The sequence below is a fragment of the Danio rerio genome, chromosome 11 (genome assembly GCF_049306965.1).
Source record: "Danio rerio strain Tuebingen ecotype United States chromosome 11, GRCz12tu, whole genome shotgun sequence".
Taxonomy (NCBI): Eukaryota; Metazoa; Chordata; class Actinopteri; order Cypriniformes; family Danionidae; genus Danio; species Danio rerio.
Genome location: NC_133186.1, coordinates 3553752 through 3578141, shown reverse-complemented (window position 1 = coordinate 3578141; position 24390 = coordinate 3553752). Strand labels below are relative to the sequence as shown.

The 24390-nt window shown below is 36.2% G+C and overlaps 1 protein-coding gene across 1 annotated transcript in view; it reads left to right on the top strand.

The window, feature by feature from the left end:
* Positions 1 to 923: 923 nt before the first annotated feature.
* The window catches only part of acap3b (ArfGAP with coiled-coil, ankyrin repeat and PH domains 3b), a 113013-nt gene continuing 89546 nt past the window's right edge, over positions 924 to 24390 (top strand). Inside the window, 1 exon segment of the mRNA NM_001083015.1 lies at positions 924 to 1114. Coding sequence (NP_001076484.1) covers positions 1068 to 1114 — 47 coding nt within the window. The 5' untranslated portion in view covers positions 924 to 1067.

Genomic DNA, 24390 nt, shown 5'->3' with positions numbered 1-24390 from the left:
TTCTGTTAGCTGGGAAATAAATCATTATCTTCAAGTTAAACACAATAATAGTATATTTTGACATAATCTTCAAACAATGCCCATTTTTGCCAGTGAATTAAAGTTATGAGCCCTTTACAGAACACTCTTTTAATTGTGTACGGGACACCGTTAACACCTATCATCTTTCATACACATGCGAGGGCGGTACTTTTCCCATCTTTTCTCAGAAACTACTGGTCCAAAAGACATAAATCAAAATTTGGATTGTGCAATAGGTATTTCCCCAGAGAATGACCACACATACATGCTTATCTGGCTTTCAATGACGGAGGAGTGGTCGTTTGAATGCGCTAAATAGAGAAAAAAGTACAGAACGTGGTTAGTCTCCCTACTGAAAAAAATGCTTAAAACAGCCTAGGCTGGTTGGCTGGTTTTAGCTGGTTGACCAGACTGGTTTCAGAGGGGTTTTGGCCATTTCCAGGCTAGTTTCCAGCCATGCAATCTGGTTCTAGGTGGTCAGGCTGGAAGATGACCAGCTAAAACCAGCTTGACCAGCCTAGCCAGGCTGGGAGCCCAGCCAAAACCAGCTTTGTCCAGCTTAAACCAGGCTGGTCAAGTTGGTTTAAGATGGTTTAGCTGGTAATTTTCAGTGTAAACCAGCCTGGAAATGGCCAAAACCCCTCTAAAACCAGGCCTGTCAACCAGCTAAAACCAGCCAATCATCCTAGGCTGGTTTAAACTGGATTTTTCAGCAGGGCTACGTTAGCTGTGCACATTAGCAAACTTAGGCTACAAACACAAACAAATATTCCGAATGTGTACTGCACACACATTTGCTGTGTGAAAAAAGCCACAGTAAAAGGAAAGCATTTGATGACGTTTCCTCAACGTAATCTTTTACCGCATATTTGACGACGGTCCCTAAACTCACTCAGCGCTGAAACGAATCCACACACAGATCAGTGTGTCACAGTGTCACTGTTTTACCGGGGAACGGGATATACTGGCGATTCACATTCAGTCGCACTACAGCCACCGGCAATGCGCTGCTTTAATTTTAACTGAAAGACGGAATACCTGCAAACATGACGGTGGATTTTGAGGAATGTATTAAAGATTCTCCCCGATTCAGGTAAGAAGACACACACACACACACACACTCATGTTCCACAGCTGACGCCTGTTTGCATGTGTGTGTTCACATTATATTTAAACACACACACCGTTCACAACATCACTGACCGCTTTAATATAACGGCTTTTCAGTCTTTGTTTATGTTTACTTCAGGGTCTGTATATTTTGGTTTAAGGTCGCCTTTTTAACACCCAATTTTGACTGTTTAATGTCATAACTCAGACATGTAGACACCGTCTTGTGTATCAAAACATGGAAAACATGTTGTATTTTCAACCTACAATATTTAACCAACAATATACATCCATAAACTGGGTTATCCGTACATTTACCGCGCTCTTGAGGGACTAGTTGAATGAATGAGGGATTTTTAAGGACACTGATCCAAAGCTCATTTTCGACGTTAATTGTCTTATAAATGTGGTGAATAAATACTGAAATCCATATAATTATTGTGTCGATCCTCATGCAGTAGCATCATATGAAAGCTAATGCAGTGCTGATGTTCTGCTGGATTCGTGAAGGGGGGCGTTGCTGTGCTGCTGAACACAAGTATGATGATTACTAATGCAGAGACGCTGCTTCATGTTTCATGCATGCAGTCATCTGTTACAGTAACATCAATTATTGTAATGAGGTATGAACGCTGATACGCGAGAGAACAATTGAAAGTCATTATTATTATTGTTAGCTTTCACCATTATTAGTGGAGATGGTCATAAGAGTCATCATATTAAGAGACTTTCTAAATCTTACTGAGGTTTTTCTTACTGTTGTGTCCTTAAATTGATGTTAAAAACAACTAGAAATGTAAATGTTCTTATTTTAATTCATGCCTCATCATCAGTGTTAAGTAAACGTGCTATTTGAAAAACACTTTGAAATAATCCAAATGAATAAAATGCATTACTGTAAAAATGCACTATACAAATTGTACTGATCCAGTAGAAACTAAATTCATATTGAGAAAAGTAGTGATCTCTGTTTTCAATGAGACCCTTGATCTTGTTTAAAAACGGTTTCATTCACAACATGTATTGCTGTTGTTTGTGTATTTCAAATAAATGATACAATTATTAAGTTGGCTGGTTTTAAAGAGGTTATTCTAGGCTGGTTTGATAGAGTTTTACCTATTTCCAGGCTGGGTTTTATAGAGGTTTTAGCTATTTCTAGGCTGGTTTATAGAGGTTTTACCCATTTCCAGGCTGGTTTTCTAGAGGTTTACCCATTTCCAGGCTGGTTTTCTAGGGGTTTACCCATTTCCAGACTGTTATATAGGGTTTTTACCCATTTCCAGGCTGTTTTTATTGGGGATTAAGCCATTTTTAGGCTGGTTTTATAGGGTTTTACCCATTTTCAGGCTGTTTATAGGGGTTTTAGCTATTTCTAGGCTGGTTTTAAAGGGGTTTTGGCCACTTCTAGGCTGGTTTATAGGGGGTTTAGCCATTTCTAGGCTGGTTTTAAAGGGGTTTTAGCCACTTCAAGGCTGGTTTTATAGGGGTTTTACCCAATTCCAGCCTGTTTATAGGGATTTTAGTCAATTCTAGGCTGGTTTTAAAGGGATTTTAGCCACTTCAAGGCTGGTTTTATAGGCGTTTTACCCAATTCCAGCCTGTTTATAGGGGTTTTAGTCATTTCTAGGCTGGTTTTATAGGGGGTTTAGCCATTTCTGGGCTGGTTTTATAGGGGTTTGTTTTAGCCATTTCCAGGCTGGTTTTATAGATGTTTTAGCCATTTTTAGTCTGGATTTATAGAAATTGTACTCATTTCTAGGCTGGTTTTATAGGGGTTTTAGCAACGTCCAGGCCGGTTTTGTCAAGTTTGGAGACAAGCTGGAATGACCAGCTCAAACCAGCTTGACCACCCTAGGGTAGATGGTGACTTTATAGCCATCTGAATACAGGATGTCTGTGTTTATCTATCAGGAACCAAGTGAAAGTCCCTGGCTGAGTTACCTAGTTTTTTTGACAAACACAGAAGTTGTGTGGTCATTTAATTTCTGTCTGTGTAGACCTTTACGATATTGTGAAAATCTGCAATATGTGATGCTGTTGAGTGTTGCTATAACATTTTTCTGACTATATAACTGACGTTAAAAATGTCCTTTTATCAGCAATTAATTTTTTTTTTAATGATCATACTATAATAAACAATAGATATTTTTCTGAGCTTATTAAATCTTAAAAATCCAAAACATTTAGACTCTAAAACATTACGAATGACTAAAAACCTTGGCATAAATTCTGATTGTTATTGGCTGTTGTCATTTTCCTCTCAGCTTCTTTTCAGCTTCATTTTAGCTAACAGCTCCTACGGCGGGGATGAAGATAGTAAAGGCCTCATCTAATTAATCAGATTTGGATAAGCAACTTATGCATTAAGTATACACAAATGCTTGGCACATCAACTTTATTTAATTTATTGCACCTCTCTACAATATGGATATTGCATATACTATTATTGCGATAACGATCATTTTTCAATGTATTGTGCAGCTCTAGTCTGAATCAAATTTTCTAAATTGTACTTCATGGTAGTTGTATTAAAAATGGACACTTGAAGTGCTAGAAATTAATTGTCTGTGTAGTTTATTTTTGAGCCACCTTTTTTAAGTACGTAATTAGCTGTTGTCATGCCAACACCCCATGTGATTATAGCGTGACTGTAATCAGGGGTAGCTGAGCGTGCAAATTGTCATGTAAGACAGTTCCGAGTTCATTACAAACCACTGAATCATCTTAATCCGAAAGCATGGCTTAATCACCGAAGAGCTGATTTTTCTTTTACCCCATAAGGAACAATTGTCATCTGAATAGGGCTAAAGAATGTATTATGGTTTTGATACTATCTGTAGCTGGGTTTCCATCATATTGTCTTAATCCACATTTTAGAATATAGCATGAGAAGAGTTATGGAAATGCCAAATATTAAATAAAAATTCCTAAACAGTTTTTATTACGCTTGCTTGAAGTGGTTTTAGATGGGAGATGGCAACAAAGCAAACATTACACCGACGTGACGTCATTATGCTTGCCTTATTTACTTTTGGTTGCTAGGTTACCAATCCTACGTTCAGCCACTCTAACAACTTGATGGAAATTCACATTTGTTTTGTTTTTTATTAAAGCATTTGCTTCACGTTAGGATGGAAACCCAGCTAGTGATAACAGAATTTAACATTTTGGATGCGACCATTTTGTTAATAGTCTATCATGGTTTGGTTTGTGATGTTATTTATATGCAGGAATTATGGCAGTAGTAACAAATGAGATTTTTAGTGTTGGCCTTGTTTACAGTGCTGTGTAAGTCTTGGTGTTTGTAGTTTAGTCAGGACTGTTTTTTTAGCGCGGGCAGATTCACTTCAGATGAATTTTAATGAAGTGAATCATGTGGCTCTGATCTGTCATCAAACACGATTGTTCTGAAGGAGGACACGGGAGATAGTGAACTTGTTCTCCGTCTGCTCAGTGCTGTTCATCTGTTATCTCCATGCGTCAGCCATTGAGGCGTCATGAACTTCAATTGTATTAAGTGCTCCATCATGCATGTTGACATTTATCCAGCAAAACTGTCTCTGGCCGTCACAGCTTCTCTGTGCCTCTGAGGCATCAAGGACTTTTGAAAGGCAGGCAGCAGGGTTACGGAGACTCTGCAAGGGGGTTTATATTCTGGGCAGGCATCCAGTATTCCCAGCTTCACTGATGCTTAAGGTCTAACACACTCTAGGGACCATACAAGACGAGCCAGACAGCAGATTTCAATGAAAAATGACTGTTTATCCCTGTATAGGACAAGCGGTTTGGAGAATGCATGCATTGATTTATCATGTAGCAAAGTGTCCTTTATATTCTACACATTTCAGAGATGTTCATCTTTTGGCATTTGTCATTTCCTTCAGAGTCTAGACTACTCAAAAGTATTGACTTCGGTACCAATCAGTACTGAATTAAAAACAAAAACCATTCATTTCTGCTAACATTTGAGCAATTTTTTTTAGCATGTTTTTAAGCATCTCTAACAGTGTATAGATTGGAATTGTCTAAAGTATCGACTTCGGTAGCTATCAGTACTGAAATAAAGTAAAAAACAACAAAAAAACATCCATTTGTTAACATTTGAGCACTTTTTTCGCATGTTCTTAAACATTTTCAACAGTGTCTAGACTAGAATTGTCCAAAGTATCGACTTCTATACCAATCGGTACTGAAAAAATGTCAATTTTTGATAGCATTTGAGCACTTTTTACCATATTCTTAAGCATCTCTAACAGTGTATAGATTAGATTTGTCAAAAGTATCGACTTCAGTAGCTATCAACACTGAAATAAAATAAAAATAAAAACAACAAAAAAAACAACCATTTGTTAACATTTGAGCGCTTTTTAGCATGTTCTTAAACACTTTCAATGGTGTCTAGACTAGGGTTGTCAAAAGTATCGACTTCTATACCAATCGGTACTGAAACAAAGTCAAATTCTGCTAACATTTGAGCACTTTTTACCATATGCTTAAGCATCTCTAACAGTGTATAGATTAGAATTGTCAAAAGTATCGACTTTGGTAATTATTAGTACTGAAATAAAATAAAAACAACAAAAAAACAACCATTTGTTAACATTTGAGCGTTTGTAAGCATCCCCCTAAACACTTCCAACAGTGTCTAGACTAGGGTTGTCAAAAGTATCGACTTCTATACCAATCGGTACTGAAAAAAGGTCAATTTTTGCTAGCGTTTGAGCACTTTTTAGCATGTTTTTAAACCTTTAATACAGTGTCTGGACTAGAATTGTCAAAAGTATTGAATTCTATACCAATCGGTACTTAGGGCTGCTCGATTATGGGAAAAATCATAATCACGATTATTTTGGTCATAAATGTAATCACGATTATTCAAAACGATTATCAGTTTAAGTTAAAATTATTCGTCCTCCTGTGAATTTATTTTTATATTATAAATATTTCCCAAATGATGTTTAACAGAGGGTTTTTTTTAAAGTATTTCCTATAATATTTTTTCTTCTGGAGAAAGGCTTATTTGTTTTATTTCAGCTAGAATAAAAGCAGGTTTGAATACTTTGAAACCAATTTTAATAGCTCGATATTATTAGCCCCTTTAAGCAATATATATGTTTGATTGTCTGCAGAAGAAACTACTGTTATATAATGGCTTGTCTATTTACCCTAATTAAGCCTTTGAATGTCACTTTCAGCTGAATACTAGTATCTTAAAAAATATCTAGTAAAATATAATTTGCTGTCATCATAGCAAAGATAAAAGAAATCAGTTATTAGAAATGAGTTATTAAATCTGTTGTTTAAACTGTGCTTTAAGTGTCTTCACCATATTTTTGATTTTATTATTGATTAATAATAAAAACAGTCGGCAGCAGCAGGAATATCGCACGCTGTCACTTTAAGAATTGTGCGGCTTTGATATGGTTTCTCTTTCTCGTGTCTTTTGATTCTCAACTTGTTAGTTCATTACACAAATGAGGGTTAATATGAATAATCACTAATCACCGCGCTCTGACACAAATGTGCATGTATTTGACCATTAAAGCGCTCACATTAAGTGCGCGTTAGATGTGTGTGTGCTCTGCTGTCCGAGGCTAAGTGCGGCGCGCGGACACACACAACAGCACGTGCTCTTTTGCGCTTTTAAAAATAGGAATGATGCGCATCCCGTGCTGCAAAAGTTACATTACCGCACATGCTTTTAGTCATTTTCACGTGGATATGAGCTTTGCAGAGGCAAAGAGTTTTCACTCGTGTACAACTGGAAAGGGGGCGGTACGTGATGGAATTATCTTTTATCTCGATTAATGGTTTTTCATAATCGTTAAAAGCCGAAATCGAAATTTCGAAATTTCCTAATTGCACAGCCCTATCGGTACTGAATTAAAAACAAAAACTATCAATTTCTGCTAACATTTGAGAGCTTTTTAGCATGTTTTTAAGCATCTCTAACAGTGTCTAGATCACAATTGTCAAAAGTATCGACTTCGGTAGCTATCAGTACTGAAATAAAGTAAAAAAACAACAACAACAACAACAAAAAACATCCATTTGTTAACATTTGAGCGCTTTTTAGCATGTTTTTAAACATTTCCAACAGAGTCTAGACTAGAATTGTCAGAAGTATCGACTTCTATACCAATCGATACTGAAACAAATCCAATTTCTGCTAACTTCTGAGCCCTTTTTAGCATGTTTTTAAGCATCTCTAACAGTGTCTAGACTAGAATTGTCAAAAGTATCGACTTCAGGCCATCGGGCAGTCCTTATTGTTGAGCCCTGCATTATTTATTTTGTTTAACAGAAAAAAGTAACTCACAAAGATTTGAAAGGTGAGTAAATGATGAGAAAAGCTTAACTTTTTTAGTGAACGATTCCTTTAATTTTGTCCTTTTATTTTGTCTAGTGTTACTAAATTGTCTGGATTCAGTATTACATAGTTCCTTTAGCTTAAAATACAAAAATAAATCTGTTTCGTTTCCAGTTAGAATGTACTCTGTAAAAAACACATCATTCCTTCATGTTGTCCCAACTCAAATCGATTAAGTTAACTTTGTTTTCACAAATTTAAATGGATTGAAATTAAAACAATTAAGTTTCCTCCCAAAAAAATGTGTTTATTCAGCTCATTTTAATTAAGTAGTTTATTCAAGCAGCACAATTCTTTTTTTTTAAATGTAACTGGAGCGTCTACAGAAATGGTCGACTCCTCAAGGAGTACAAAACACGATCTTCCACTGAGTCACTGCATCCAAAAAATGAGCAGAACAGAACTGGCGGGCAGCACAGTGTGCATGTGTGTGTGTGTGTGTGTATGCTGACGGACAGCTGGCTGCTGTTGTGTAACACACTGAAACTGGGACATGCAGAGTAGGAGGCAGGATCCAGAATGATCTTCCCATTCACTCAAGCAGACTGCCGGATTTAGAAAAGGTGGAGGTGTAGATATGTTGGTTTCTACATGCTTCGACCTGCAGTCAGGATCGAGACGTGTCAGAATGGAGTATTAAGGGATCTCAGGTGTGGCTGTGGTACATACTGCACTCATTGAATTATCACAGAAATGATGGCGTAATCAGGTGAACGAAACGCAAGTGTGCTGGACGGTGTGGCATCTGAAGTGCTGTGCTTTTATAGTATGTCCTAATTAGAAACTTCCGTCTAGACTGTTAATGAAGTAATGTGAGCTGGCATGCTGGTGTGTGTATATTATAAAGAAGTATAAATGCATTCTTCAATATGCGCATCTGCCACGCTGCCATTGGTTGTTTTTTATTTGACCTAGGGCATGCTACAAAAACATTTTAAACTGTTCCTGATGAACTAGAAAAACCACAAGGAACTATAAAAAGTTTGCTTTTAAAGTTTGATTTATGTCTGATTGTTTGTAAAAGACTGAAAAAACGAGGTGTCCGTGGGGTCTTAAAGTATTAAAGGTTGATCAATCAATTTAGGCAAGGGAAGTTTATTTATATAGCACGTTTCATACAGTAATTCAAAGCAAGGTTATTAAAGTCATAAGCTGTGTCCCAAATGGCACACTATACACTATGCACTCATGCACTACTGTATGTACTTATGCACTTACACACTCAACAGTTTAGTATATGTATGTAGTGTCGTCCCAAATGGCACACTAATGTTTTTTTACTAAGCGGAAACTCAAACCGTTTCCCTGATGACGTTTGACGGTTGCCAAATCAGTGAAATAAACGACCGAATTTTCAAATAATACCTGCCGTGAGTGTAACTGCATTCACCATCGGGAGGCGCTATAATCACTCTCGTAGGAGAATTTTGCTTTCACCATCCAAAATAAATAGTTATTCAACATGTGCATCCGATAGCTCCGCCCCTTCCGCTACGTGAGCAAACCTGCAGTCGTTAAGTGTGTGAAGTGTCCATCATTACACACTTCATTTTAGCGGATGAATGAGTACATCATCCGGGTAAATAAAGTGCACTTATTATTTTTAGAGTTTTCAGTGTGAACACACTACTTACACTATTTATACTACAAAATGCCGTAGAATAGTGCATAAGTATGCGATTTGGGACGCAGCTATAGTCCCTTTAAGGCAAGTCATTTCATTTGGCGGCCATCTTTGAAATGCCTTTCAGGCGGTATGCACGGGCGTTCTGTTTAAATAGAGAAACATTAAATTCTCCAAAAGTGCTTGCCAAGCTTACGATTGAGTTTCATATTAGGAGTCACCAATAAAATTAACTAACGACTATCTCTTTAGTTTCATTTCTAAACATCTGAATCTCACAACATCTGCAGAAACTCGCGTCTAGAACGAGCCCCTTCCCAGGAGTATCGTCAGTCTATAGCGTATGTGATTCACTTCTCCCAAATCCTGGACTTGATATTGAAGGCCAGTTAGTTATTCACTTTAGTTTGAAATATATTCGTGGAGCTAATAATATGCCAAAACAATCTGAAATTGAATTGTGTTAATTTGAATTATTGACAATTGTAATTTAATAAATCTGAATTGTTTTGAATTTGAATTTCTTCATTTGAATTTGAATTTCGTAATTTGAATTTAAATTTCGTAATTTGAATTTCTTTATTTGAATTTGAATTTCGTAATTTGAATTTGAATTTCGTAATTTGAATTTGAATTTATTCATTTGAATTTGAATTTCTTTATTTGAATTTGAATTTCTTCATTTGAATTTAAATTTCGTAATTTGAATTTGAATTTCATAATTTGAATTTGAATTTCGTAATTTGAATTTGAATTTCTTTATTTGAATTTGAATTTCTTAATTTGAATTTGAATTTCTTTATTTGAATTTGAATTTCGCAATTTTAATTTTAATTTCATAACTTGAATATTGAACATCTGGAATTTAAGACAACTGAATTTTTCAAGGCAGAATTTTTTATAGACGTATTTTCAAAAAAATTTTTGTGTTCGAAATTGATAGACTGCAGATAACACAAAAAATCTGAAATTTAAAAAATACGTCTATAAAAGAATTCGGCCTTGAAAAAATTCTGTTGTCTTAAATTTCAGGTGTTCAATATTCAAGTTATGAAATTCAAATTTAAATTAAGAAATTCAAATTCAAAACAATTCATATTTATTAAATTACAATTGTCAATAATTCAAATTAAAACAATTTAAATTCAGATTGTTTTGGCAAATTATTAGCTCCATACATATTGGGTCCATTGAGGAGTGACTGTCCCTCTATTGTGAGGTTTTCTTTTGTGGTTGTGTTTTCAAGACAGCTCTGTCAGTGAATGTTCACACAACAACATGTGACTGCACAGTTTTGCACAACAGCCGTTCGACTAACTCCAAAAAGCTAAAGTCATTCATACACCTGTCACAATAGCTTTCATTTCAGTCAGTCTCAACTCAATCCTCTTCCACAATGCTGTAGAACAGGCCTGTGAAAACAACCGTCACTCCTCCCTATTCTCAGAATTGTACACATTTACACACACACAGGCCAACAAAGGTCACGGTTTCACTCTGATGCGTGAACTCTGTGTACCTGAACACTCTTTACTTCCTCTGTGGATTAAGATTGAGCTGTCAAACAATTAAATCAAGTTTGTCGCAAGAAGTTCTTTCTTCAAGCTGTCGTTACACCCAACAATGCATCGGATTTGTTACAAACCAGAAGTGCAGCCCATAATTGGAAATGCAGCCGTCGTGTGGGGAAAAAGGTGAACACTAGCACTTTTCTCCTGGATGGAGAAGGAAGCAGACAGATATGGGGTCTTGACCCTGGAACGCAGCATGTGTTTCCAATGGCTGAGCTTCCTAAATCGTCTGGCTGGAATGCATGAGAAGAATGTACGGTTTAAGATGACAAGAAGCGGAACCAGAGAACATTATATGAGCTTTACTATAAAACTCAAACCATCCTTTAGCACACTGAAGGGTAAAGTCTGGAAGGGATACAGCTGCGGATACTCGCATCAATATAGCATAATTTTTGTGACATGACCTTACTGTGAGAGCTGGGATAGGGGTAGATGTTAATGAAATACAATTTAATGGGCAATTTGATAAATAATATGAATAATACTCTCTATAATTACTGTTTTTATGTTACTGTGATGGTTGGGTTTAGGGGTAGATGTTAAATACAATTTAATGGGCAATTTAATAAATAATATGAATAATACTCTCTATAATTACTGTTTTTATGTTACTGTGATGGTTGGGTTTAGGGGTAGATGTTAATAAAATACAATTTAATGGGCAATTTAATAAATAATATGAATAATACTCTCTATAATGACTGTTTTTACGTTACTGCGATGGTTGGGTTTAGGGGTAGATGTTAATAAAATACAATTTATTGGGCAATTTAATAAATAATATGAATAATACTCTCTATAATGACTGTTTTTACGTTACTGTGATGGTTGGGTTTAGGGGTAGATGTTAATAAAATACAATTTAATGGGCAATTTGATAAATAATATGAATAATACTCTCTATAATTACTGTTTTTATGTTACTGTGATGGTTGGGTTTAGGGGTAGATGTTAATGAAATACAATTTAATGGGCAATTTGATAAATAATATGAATAATACTCTCTATAATTACTGTTTTTATGTTACTGTGATGGTTGGGTTTAGGGGTGGATGTTAATAAAATACAATTTAATGGGCAATTTGATAAATAATATGAATAATACTCTCTATAATTACTGTTTTTACGTTACTGTGATGGTTGGGTTTAGGGGTAGACGTTAAAAAATACAATTTAATGGGCAATTTGATAAATACTATGAATAATACTCTCTATAATTACTGTGTTTACGTTACTGTGATGGTTGGGTTTAGGGGTAGATGTTAATAAAATACAATTTAATGGGCAATTTGATAAATAATATGAATAATACTCTATATAATTACTGTGTTTACATTACTGTGATGGTTGGGGTAGGGGTTGTATCCCCCCTGAATTCCAGCTGTATCTTTTCTAGCATCAACCAACACTGAGTGCACATTTTGTTTCTCTTTAATTCAGTTTTCTTTCTATAGCTAAAATGAGGATGTAAAATGAAAAATTGCTGTTTATAAATCACAACAGAATTTACGTTTACAACATTTAAACTAGAAGAACAATATACGGTGGACTTGATAAATTTCTATAGAAAGTATATTTCTTTTTTTGTGTGGCCACATGATCTCATTTTTTTTTACAAGCTTAAATGAATTTATTTACTTATTATACAAATATTTATCGATCATATCAAGTTTAATATTAATTCTTGACATTTGTAGGTTGTAAAATGTGACATGGTTTGACTTCCCAAAAATGCTATATATATTGCTTTGTTATTAAATGCCCGGTTTTCACGCTGCTTATCACATCACTGAATTATGTAGAACTTTAGTTTACATGTACTTAGACATTTTATATTCAAAATATTTTATTATTAAGTTACCCACTTTGCTTTCACTTGTCTTGTCATCTATATGTACATACATATATACATACATACAATGGGAAAAAATAAGTATTGAACACGTCACCATTTTTCTCAGAAAACAGATTTCTGAAGGTGCTCTTGACTTGAAATTTTACTCAGATGTTGGTAACAACCAAATTAATTCATATATGCAAAGAAAACAAATCTAATTAGTTTACAAATTAGGTAAACTAAGGCAGGAAAACACATGAAGAAAGGGAGGTGTAGTTTGGCAGTAAAAGCCCAGACAGCAGCTGAAATGTCTCAGTAGTTCTTCAGCACCCCTCTGCCCTTCCCCAGTGTAAATGAATATCAGCTGCTTCCGTCCAACATCTACATTAGCAGGATGAAGATGAAACCGGGGGGACATTTTAGCAAGACAATGATCCGAAACACAGACAAGGAAACTCTCAAAGGCTTTTAGAGAAGGAAAATCAAGCTGTAGAATGGCCCAGCCAATCACCTGACCCGAATCCAATAGAGAATACAGAATAAAGCTCGGATTTAACAGACGAGACCCACAGAACCATCAAGATTTGTACACTCTGTTGAAGTCTGTGAAAAATCCATACCTGAGCAATGCATGTGACTTAATTCTCCATATGAGAGTCGTCTTTAAGCTGACACAACCCCAAAAAAAAGCCTTTTTAATATATAGTATTAAATACGTTTCTGTAGTTCAGCACTTTCTCCTTGTCATTTTATTATCATCACAGAACTCATTTTTCAGATTTTTTTGTTTTGTTTTATTTTTATGTTTGTATTGTTTGGGCTTTTACCAAAATCCACTTGAATTCCATGTTAACAGCTCCTTTAGAAATATTATTCCCAGGAAAAAACATGACTTGTTCAATACTGATTTTCCCCACTGTGTATATACATATGTTCTCATTGCATTTTGTTTCTGCAGTTACATATATTATTATTATTATTATTATTATTATTATTATTATTATTATTGAATGTATTTTATGTTATATATTGCTTTTTATGAATACATGTGTCAAACATATATTTATATATTTGTAATTATAAAACAGTTTTTCCTTTGAGTCACTCTATTGACCAACCACATACAATCATTGCAGTCAGCAGGTCATATATGATTCCTTATTTACATAGTTCTATATTACATACAGATGAGCTTCATTCAAGACTCAATAATACACCTCTATTCACAATCAAACCAACTCATTCTTCACAAAGGTCAACAAGATATAATTCGATCTCTCCCGCATCACCTTCAGTCAATAATGAACATCTCTCTTCTGCTTCCTCATATTTAAGCCAATATAAGCGGCTGGCCGCCATGGCAACAGGCATTTAGTATCATAGGTGGATGTTTGCTGCGCACGTTTCTCAGCGGTGGCCTTTCCCTTTACACATCATCACAAACACTGATGAAAACACACCAGACATATGCCTGCGACCTTAGTTTACTCATTAATGTCTTGATTTGCATTCATTCATTAATTTTCGGCTTAGTTCCTTTATTAATTGGGGGTTGCCACAGCAGAATGAACCGCCAACTTATCCAGCAACTCATTACTTGGAAACATCCACACACACTCATTCAAATACACACACTATGGACAATTTAGCCTACCCAATTCACCCATAGCACATGTCTTTGGACCTATGGGGGAAAATGGAGCACCCGAAGGAAATTCACGTCAACACGGGGAGAACATGCAAACTCCACACAGAAATGCCAACTGACCCAGCTGAGGCTTGAACCAGCAACCGATTTGGATTCATCAAATCCCGTAATGCTATTTCATTAAAAAGGTCAGGTCAAAATAGGTCGCTGTTAACCTGATGCCCAAATCTGATTCTCTAATGTTTGAAAGGAGTACTCGGCGGATTGAATTCTGATTGCATTCTGGGCCGTAATATTCGATCAGCCGCTTTATATCTTGTCGTCAACCTGATAATCCCAAAGGATTTAACAGGTTTGCAGGGTAGAATGTTTGCATTAGGTCAATTGTGTGGCCTGGATTAAACCTGGAATCTCATCTATCTTTGCATACAAAGGCGCTTTAGCGAGGATTAATGGCAAATAATAACTGTAGATTTGACAGTAATAGAAAGCAAACAAATAAACAAATGCTCAGGGGGATTTTGTCCGACTTAAGGTCTTTGCACACTGAAGTCTGATATTTTCGTATGCGAAAACTGTCCGCAACATTCTGTCTTTATTTTATCCACTGTGTTCAATAGAGTCTGGCTGCAGATTTGCACTTGCACCTCCAGGCTTGCACTCTCAGACTTGCACGCTCAGGCAAGCACGCTTCCTCTGCAAGTGACGTCATTTACGATCGCCACCTGTGTCGGCTTGTCAAAGTCCTTCGGTAATTTAACTTTAGGGTGTCTCTGAGATGACGGATTTCATTAAGATCGTTGCAACAAACTTCTTATCTGTCACCCTTACTCAAGTGCCTTTTTCTAAGCGTTTCACTGTGGTTTCTGGCAACATACTGCGACGGGCGCCTCTGTTGCTATAGTTGCGAATCGTAACGAATCGTAACATAATAGTTGCTATCGTAACGAACAACGAATGCTTGCCTTACGCCTCATTCACACGGGGCTTCAGCATCAACGCTTGACTGAAGGCGTGTCTAAAGTTGGGGCTGACACGATTGTCATAGCAGTGTCAGCCAATGAAATTCAGTCTGCAATAGGCCACTGTCTGGCTAGTGTATTTGCATACAGCGATCTGATTGACTGACGCTTCCGTCTATCCACAATGCAGTTCCGTAACGCCTAACGCCGTAAGCTTTGACGCTGACGCTCCGTGTGAATGGGGCAGTACAACAGCTCTGCAGTAATGTTACACATCATCTGTGCCGCTTTCTTTCTGTTAAGCAAGGTCGAGACGTTCCCTTATCGAGTCGATCTCGACATTATGTTTGGGGGACCTATAAAATTGGCCTGGGATCATGTCGACTGTAGAAACTGCATATGGATGCACTCCTGCGCAGACGTGCTAACTTATCAAGAATGGTTATAACGAATAGTTTCCCAAGTCGTTTAAGAATCATTGCTGTAAGTCCATAATGTATATCTGTTAGTTTTACTGCTACAACTCTTTGAAATGTTTAAAATAAAAACTAAAATTATAATTTGCCTGGTGTTTTTTTTTTATTTTTTATTCATAACTGTGGAAGAATAGTTTGTGTGTATATTTAAACTTGTATTTAGTTGATATAAATAATAAGCTTTGCTGGTATAATTGTTAATAGTAGCCTGCTTTGGTAAATTTCCATCAAAGCATATAATCATATGTTGAATATACTAACTGCTTTTTGGGGGATGGGGGGGGGGGGGGGTCTGTCATGTTGTACAATGTAAGTAGGCTGCTTAAAATTATTTGACAATGTCGTCACTGTCGACGCAAACAAACTGGAAACTTACTTTTGGTTTGTGTTGATTTTAAGTGACATGACAGTTGCAGGTGTCGATTGTAAATGACGTCACTTGCATAGGAAGCGTAGGGTGCCTGAGCGTGCAAGCCCGAAGACTCTGCAGCCAGACCCTTCTTACTGTGTTTGTCATCAAGTTATCTGTTAGTTTTTCGCTTGTATGGTGGAACTGAACTGAAAACGCCTCTCAAATCGCTTTTTCAGATTCAGGTTGTCCCAATACTAATTGATTTAGTCACCTTATTAGTTTTTACAAATTTATATGGATTGAACATAAAACAATTAAGTTGTGCCAAAAAGATCTCAAAAATTGTGTTGTTTTTTTTGTATTAGTCTGAACAAGGAGCAAAATAATTTAAGTGTATCAGCATTCGGGTTTCCACAGTCAGTCGGAACTCAAGCATTCGCCATAAATCAACTCCTACAAAGTCTTGTAATGAAGTTACAATTCAAAGAAGTGTTTTTCTTGGAAAGATTTGTCTCAATGGCTTCAAGCTCAAGCTGGGAAAACCAGGACGACATCTTTCATGTCGAGACCAGCAGTGTGACTGAAAAACATCAAAGCTGCGCAAGAAATTAAGATGTCAGTCTACTGAGTGAAATATATATGGCCACTTTATTAGGTACAACCGTCCAACTGCTCGTTAACGCAAATTTCAAATCAGCCAATCACATGGCAGCAACTTAATGCAATTAGGCATGTAGACATGATCAAGACGATCTGCTGCAGTTCAAACCGAGCATCAGTGTGGGGAAGAAAGGGGATATTAGTTAAGTGGCTTTGAACGTAGCATGTTTGTTGGCCCCAGACGGGCTGGTCTGAGTATTTCAGAAACTCCTGATCTACTGGGATTTTCATGCACAACCATCTCTAGGGTTTACAGAGAATGGTCTAAAATGTCATGTCATACAGTGTGAATCATCTCAGACTGGTTTCTTGAGGATGACAATGAGTTCACTGTACTCAAATGGCCTCCACAGTCACCCTTTCTCGATCCGATAGAGCACCTTTGGGATGTGGGGGAATGGGAGATTCCCATCATGCATGTGCAGCTGACAAATCTGCAGCATCTGTGTGATGCTATCATGTCAATGGAGCAAAATCAATAAGGAATATTTCCAGTACCTTGTTGAATCTATGCCACGAAGGGTTTTAAGGCAGTTCTGAAGTCAAAAGGTGCAACCTGGTACTAGTAAGGTGTACCTAATAAAGTGGCCGGTGGGTGTGTACTGGTAGTTAGCAAGAGGAGGATTTATTTATTGATCATGCTGTTGACATGTTCATAGTTCTGAACTGTACCACACAACCTCTCCAGCGTATTTTTCTGCTTCTTCTATGAGTCTAAATGCAGTTTATTGGTCATTGATCTCTGCAATCAGGCCAGTGTTCATTGACTGTCCATCCCTGTGTGATTCTGAATAAACATGTTAGGCAATTTGTACTTCATTCCAATGGATTAGCCATTTCTTCAACATCAACATGCTGTGTCTCGCACAACACATTTTGAAGATTAGCTAAAACCTGCAGACAGATTCATTCATTTGTTCATTGCGCCGCCATTATCATTGTTTAATCTCTGTCGAGGCATCACTGTCTGTTGCTCTGTTGACTTTAATTCAAGTGAGTGAGTCAGTGAGTAAGGCGGTGCTTAAAGGGATGGTTCATATAAAAAACTAATTAGGTCATAATTTGCTCACCCTCATGTCATTGCAAACGTGTATGGAATTCTTCATTCAGAAAGCAAAAGAAAATATGTTGCTTTTGAGTCATGGAAAGTTTGGTGAATTTTTCCAGTGAAACAATGCCGATTATTTTATATACAGTGTTAATGAACTGTCATGCCACATGGCTTAGCATACACAGATGTACTTTTTATAACAAATATTATTAATAACAATAAAACAGTAAAGAAGTACTTTATGAGTTGGATTTTTGTATTTTTGAATCACATTTTAAATTTTCGAATTGGATTTTTGTGCTTTTGTATTGTTTTGAATTTATGGTTTAGATTTGTGTATTTTTGAATCACGTTTAGAATTTACGAATTGGATTTGTGTATTTATGAATCGTGTTTTTGATTTTACGAATAAGATTTGGATGTTTGTGAATCGTTTTGTGAACTTACGAATTGGATTTGTGTATTTTTGAATCGTGTTTTGAATTTGCATGCTAAATTTGTATATTTTTGAATCGTGTTTAGAGTTTCTAATTTGGATTTGTGTATTTACTAATTGCATTTTGAGTTTACGAATTGGATTTGTGTATTTTTGAATCATGTTTTCAATTTACGAATTGTATTTGTGTGTTTTTGAATCTCGTTTTGAATTTACAAATTGGATTTGTGTATTTACGAATCGTGTTTTGAATTTATGAATAGGATTTGTATATTTTTGAATCGTGTTTTGAGTTTATAAATTGGATTTGTGTATTAACTAATTGCAGTTTGAGTTTATGAATTGGTATTGTGTATTTCTTAATCGTTTTTTCAGTTTACGAATTGGATTTGTGTATTTTTGAAACATGTTTTAAATTTATGAATTGGATTTGTGTATTTCCTAATAATTTTTTCAGTTTACAAATGGGATTTGTGTATTTTTGAATCATTTTTTGAATTTACGAATTGGATTTGTGTATTTACGAATTGTGTTTTGAATTTATGAATTGGATTTGCGTGTTTTTGTGTTGTTTTGAATTTACAAAATAGATTTGTGTATTTTAAAATTGTGTTTTGAGTTTACGAATTAAATTTGTGTATTGGATTTATGTATTTATGAATTGCATTTTAAGAATTGGATTTGTGGAAATTTTAAATCGTGTTTTGAATTTACGAATTGGATTTGTCTATTTTTGAATCGCATGTAAACTTCCGAAATGAATTTTGTGATTGTGAATTATGTTGTGGACGTATGAATTTAATTTTGTAAATATATTATTTTTGAGACTGATCTGGCTCCATAGTTTTTGGCCGGGTCTGGTTGATTGTATGGTGTTGTGGTGCTGAACAACAAAAATGTGCATCAGCATGCAAAAATGAATGTCTTTCAGGGTCACAACATCATGTTTTTAACACAGCCTCATTGGAAATATTTGCTTCAACCTTAATTTTTGTTTGAAACTGCAAAAACTTTAACATTTTATTTCAAGCAAAAACAAGGTTATTTTGATTACCCTATTGGCAGATAATTACTTGGCTTGTTTTAAGTAAAAGCATGCTTAATTTAGACTTATCTCTAAATATAAGACACTGGTTTTTGCTTATCTAGAAAATGCTACTTGATTTAAGATTAAAAAAATATATATTTTCCCTAGAAACAAGACAAAACCTCTTAGTAAGAAAAGCTTAGCAGTCGTCTTTTGTCTTCCATGAGAATTAAACACAGTAGACGGAACTGTAGCAATACGATAAACCAGAATGTTCAGATCCTGAAGACAGTGAGCTCCATTATCAAGATGAAGCATGTGAAGTCATCTCCTCCGTCTATAGACACTGAACAATGAAGGTGTACATTGTTGCTTCTTTAAGCTGGAGACTCCTTATCCGGTCCTACACAAAGCTAAAGGCATGTTCCCTTAGGCACACATCACATGAATGGTGATTCATAATGCTGATATCTGTTCAAAACACATATTAATCTTGGTTGTATACTTGCATCTCTACAATAATGGGCTCATTGTGGCTCATGTAGAAGGCTCTGGACAACAAGCCACGTTTGGTTGCTTGAATTGAAGGTTTTTATATTTGATTAGCTTATTAATATGTACATTTGACGTCAGAATTATTAGCCCTCGTTGTTTTTATCAGTTCAATGAGAGCCCGGGAGGTGCTGGATTTTGAATGTTCTGTTTGAGGAGTTTGGATTTCTGTTTTGTATCATTTTTTTATGGTCTGCTGATAATAAGGAGCCACTTGTGTCTAGTTTTCCTCTTTTTTTCCCCTTCAGCTATTTCCAGTTGTATATAAATTGATTGTTGCTTCCGCTCTGTCTCATTTCGTCTCCTGACAGATTGATTTCTGGGCCGGTGGACTGTGTGCGCTTCTCCAGGACTTAACAGAAACATGTTTGTGTATTAAAAAACATGCACAAGTGTTAAGCAAAACTGACCTCACAGTCTTTGGGGCATAAAAGTAAAAAAACTAGTTTAACATGTCCTCTTGTTCCCATTTGTTGGCATTCAGAAACTGTTGCATATGAAAACAAACCCCTTCTGTCCGCAGCGTTCACAAATGCTCTTTCTTTATTGATTGATGAGTTTTTTTGGCCACAAAATGTTACGATTTTTATCCGGAGAGACTTTAAAGGGAATATTTTTAAATGCCAATGTTTATCAAAAGTAAATCTGTTTTAGATTTGCATCTTATTTTGTGTTACTGTAATACTGTTGGTGATATAATGGCTCGTTTCCACTGAGTGGTGCAGTACAGTATGGTTCGGGTCGGTACGGGTCACCTTTATCAGGCTTGCGTTTCCACCACAAAGGGCACCCTTTGGGTGGGCATGGTGTATGACAGTTTAAGTCGCTCGAGAAAATGTCTACAGTAAAGCTGTACAGGTCGTTTACATATCATATGAGAAGCACTTCTCACAAAACAGATGCTTTATACACAGAAATACTTGTTTATAAATGTTTATTACTAACTTTTCTATGAACATGATTTGATTATAACTGCAGATCAATGGCAGTGCAAAATTAGGCTACTGTTACGTCTGTGTTTATATAAAATAAATCCATAAATGCAACATATATGAACACATACAGCCCCTTACGGTCTCCGATATATTATTAATTACAGAAGAACTACACACAGCATACATTTAGTTCTTATTTGAGTTTAAAAACACACGCAATATAGCCCACGGTCAGAGCAAACCTCTCATCTGTGTCTGTAATCTTGACCAGCACATGTAGCCTCTGTTAGAGAGTAATTTTGTCATTCCCACTTCATTATGGTCCAAAAGGTGAAGATAAACATGGCAGTTTGTTCATGATTCAGGTTGCTAAAACACTTTTGCTCCTGTGTTTTGTCAGGCTTCTCTTTTTTTTTTCCACAATAATATAAAACTGCTAGAGTTTGTAACCAAAGCTATTTTGCAAAGAAAATTGTACACATTTGTTCACTGAAATATTTCAAATGAAAAAGGCACATAACAAAGTTACTAATTTAAAAGGAAAACTAAATAAATTCATAATTGACAGTCGTTGTTTTCTACCCTTTTACAATCTTTACAATTTACATTTGATCTGAAATTATTCGTTTTTTCATGACTTTTTACAAAAATGTTTGTAGCCAGATAAATGTGACATTACTGTAAAATAAAGTAAACGGAAACTGATGCTAAAACGATATATTGTCAAGCCCTATTTGAAACCCTAACAAATTATTTGCTGTGCAAATTGCTATTAAATTTCACAAAACATTACAAAAATGAATTCAAATGAAGTAAATAACACTCCTGCAATACTTTATATTGTTTCCTACTCTACATTTAAGACTTTGTAATGTAAATGACTTTCCATGATTGCCCAATTCTAACGTTGTCCCCCAAGGGATGGGCTGATTTGCTATTATATATAAGTTATATAAATGTGGACGGCCATATCTCCAGCACCATATAAATGCTGAACTCAGAGAAGACAAAACCATCCTAGCGAGTTACGTGACATTGAAAAGGTTTACCGTTCTCTGACCTCCATCATCCACCCGAGAGCATCCGCTGTTTACTGGGATTGGAACGCAACCAAGTGTGCTGAGGGTGTTTTGCTCTTATATGCAAACAGACTGACATATATTTTCCCTATAGCTCCTACAGACAGTCATGCACTATTGTCCTCAGCATACATGCATGAACGTCACAATCATGCACACACACACACACACACACACATACACAATGTCACGTCAGGTTTATGTCTTCTTCCAGAAATAACAGACCACCCTCAAGAGTTTATGTAAACCTTCATGAAAACAGGACCAACAGTTCTTACTGTATCTCTGGCTCATATAAGGCTAGACTGTACATCCATTTGCATTTACACTACCCCATGAGCTTGGTTTCCTTAGCTTTTTTTTTTTAAGTACTTAGCTATTTCTCTAGGTTATCTGAATGTTGGTGCGCTTCAGTGCTGTGCATTACTGTGCAGAACAAAATCTTTCGGTACTTCGATACCAAGTCGGTACTTAAAAAAAAAAATACAGTACCAGTTTTTCAAGTATAGTACTGATAGTATCAAGGATCTAGTCTGCCTGGTTCTAGATGAGATAAGTAAATAAAACAACACTGTACCAGTTTTCTTAAGTATAGTACCAATAGTGCCAAGGATTTGATTGGCCTGGTTCTAGATAAGACCAATTAGAGCTGAGAGCTGAATTAAGTGAAAGTGAAAGCTTAGTACAGATAGTACCAAGGATTCAGTCGGCCTGGTTCTAGATGTGATAAGTGAAAGCTGAAATAAGTAAAAGTAAGAGACATGGCAACCAAAATAAAACAGCACAATACCAGTTTTTCTTAAGTATAATACAGATAATGCCAAGGATTCAGTTGGGCTGGTTCTAGATTAGATAAGTGAAAGTGCAAGACATGGCAACCAAAATAAAAACAATATGCTACCAGTTTTTCTTAAGCTTAGTACAGATAATACCAAGGATTCAGTTGGTCTGGTTCTAGATGTGATAAGTGAAAGTCCAAGACATGGCAACCAAAAAAAAACAAGACGATACCAGATTTCTTAAGTATAGTACCCAGGATCCAGTCGGCCTGGTTCTAGATGTGATAAGTGAAAGCTAAAATAATTGAAAGTGACATACATGGCAACCAAAATAAAACAATACGCTGCCAGTTTTCTTAAGTATAGTACAGATAGAACCAAGGATCCAGTCTGCCTGGTTGTAGATGAGATAAGTAAATGCTGAAAGACATGGCAACCAAAATAAAACAACACTGTACCAGTTTTCTTAAGTATAGTACCAATAGTGCCAAGGATTCAGTCTGCCTTGTTTTAGATGAGATCAGTGAAGGGTGAAAGTGAAAGAGATGGCAACCAGCGGTGCTGCTGATTTAGATCAAGAAAAAATGTGTAATGTTTTACTTTTGCTAGAAAATGCTAGTATTGCCACTTTTTTTGTTTCAATTTCAGTACCAATTGGTACTTTTAACATCCCTACTCCCCAGAAAGATCCTGATTATAATGCTCTGTTGGCCATATCAAACAATTAATTTAAAATTTATCAGCAAGCAGATGAAGTCAATGAAATGACACGTGATAGTTTGATTATAAATAATTTTTGAGACTCAAAGGTTATATAGATCTGAATGTGTGAGACAATTGTTTAAAGCAGTGGTCAACAAACTTGTTCCTGGAGGGCCGGTGTCCTGCAGATTTAAGCTCCAACCCTAATCAAACACACCTGAACAAGCTAATCAAGGTCTTACCAGGTATACTTGAAACATCCAGGCAGGTGTGTTGAGACAAGTTGGAGCTAAACCCTGCACGGACACCGGCCCTCGAGGACCGAGATCGGTGACCCCTGGTTTAAATGAACGACTTTCTTTGCATGACACTTTGAATGCAACATGCATTACCAAAAAGAGCTCTTTCAGCATCATGTGTCTTTGAATGGAAGGGTGATCGAATGGAAGACTCTCGAGAGCAGGAGTAAATATTTTTGTATTGTGTTTTTTTTATTATTTAATTAAATGTTTTATATTTATTTATTTATTTATTTTTACATATTTTAAAATAGTTTTTGTGCTCATTTGGTCAGTATATACATAAGCCCATCTTCAACACCACTTTTCCCTCACAAAAATGTTTTCCTACCCAAAGAAGTTTTGTGTGTGTGTGTGTGTGTGTGTGTGTGTGTGTGTGTGTGTGTGTGTGCGTGCGTGCGTGCGTGCGTGCGTGCGTGCGTGCGTGCGTGCGTGCGTGCGTGCGTGCGTGCGTGCGTGCGTGCGTGCGTGTGTGTGAACACAGCTGTGGTGTGAGCTGCTTCTCTTGGCGAGCTGAAACCGCCAGCACTGTTCGGGTTGATTAGAAAGCAAACCACCTGTTCTAGCAGCATGCACTGATTAACACCAGTTCATCTGATAATATTTGTCCATTTTTGGCAATAGCTTCAAAAATCCACTCATTGCAATTAATAATTTAGTATGCAGTATGTAGCTTTTTAATATTCGTTTAGTTTAAATGGGACCTATTGTACTAAAACCACTTTTATAAGGGGTTTAAACACAGTTGTTTGGCACTCTACGAATATAACCAGCTTCCAATGGTCAAAAAGTATTCATTTTATTTTAATAATCACGCTTCTTTAAAACATGTAGAAACACTTTGATTGACATTCTCTCTACATACGTGTTATCAGAGGGGGAAAGCACCGCCCACT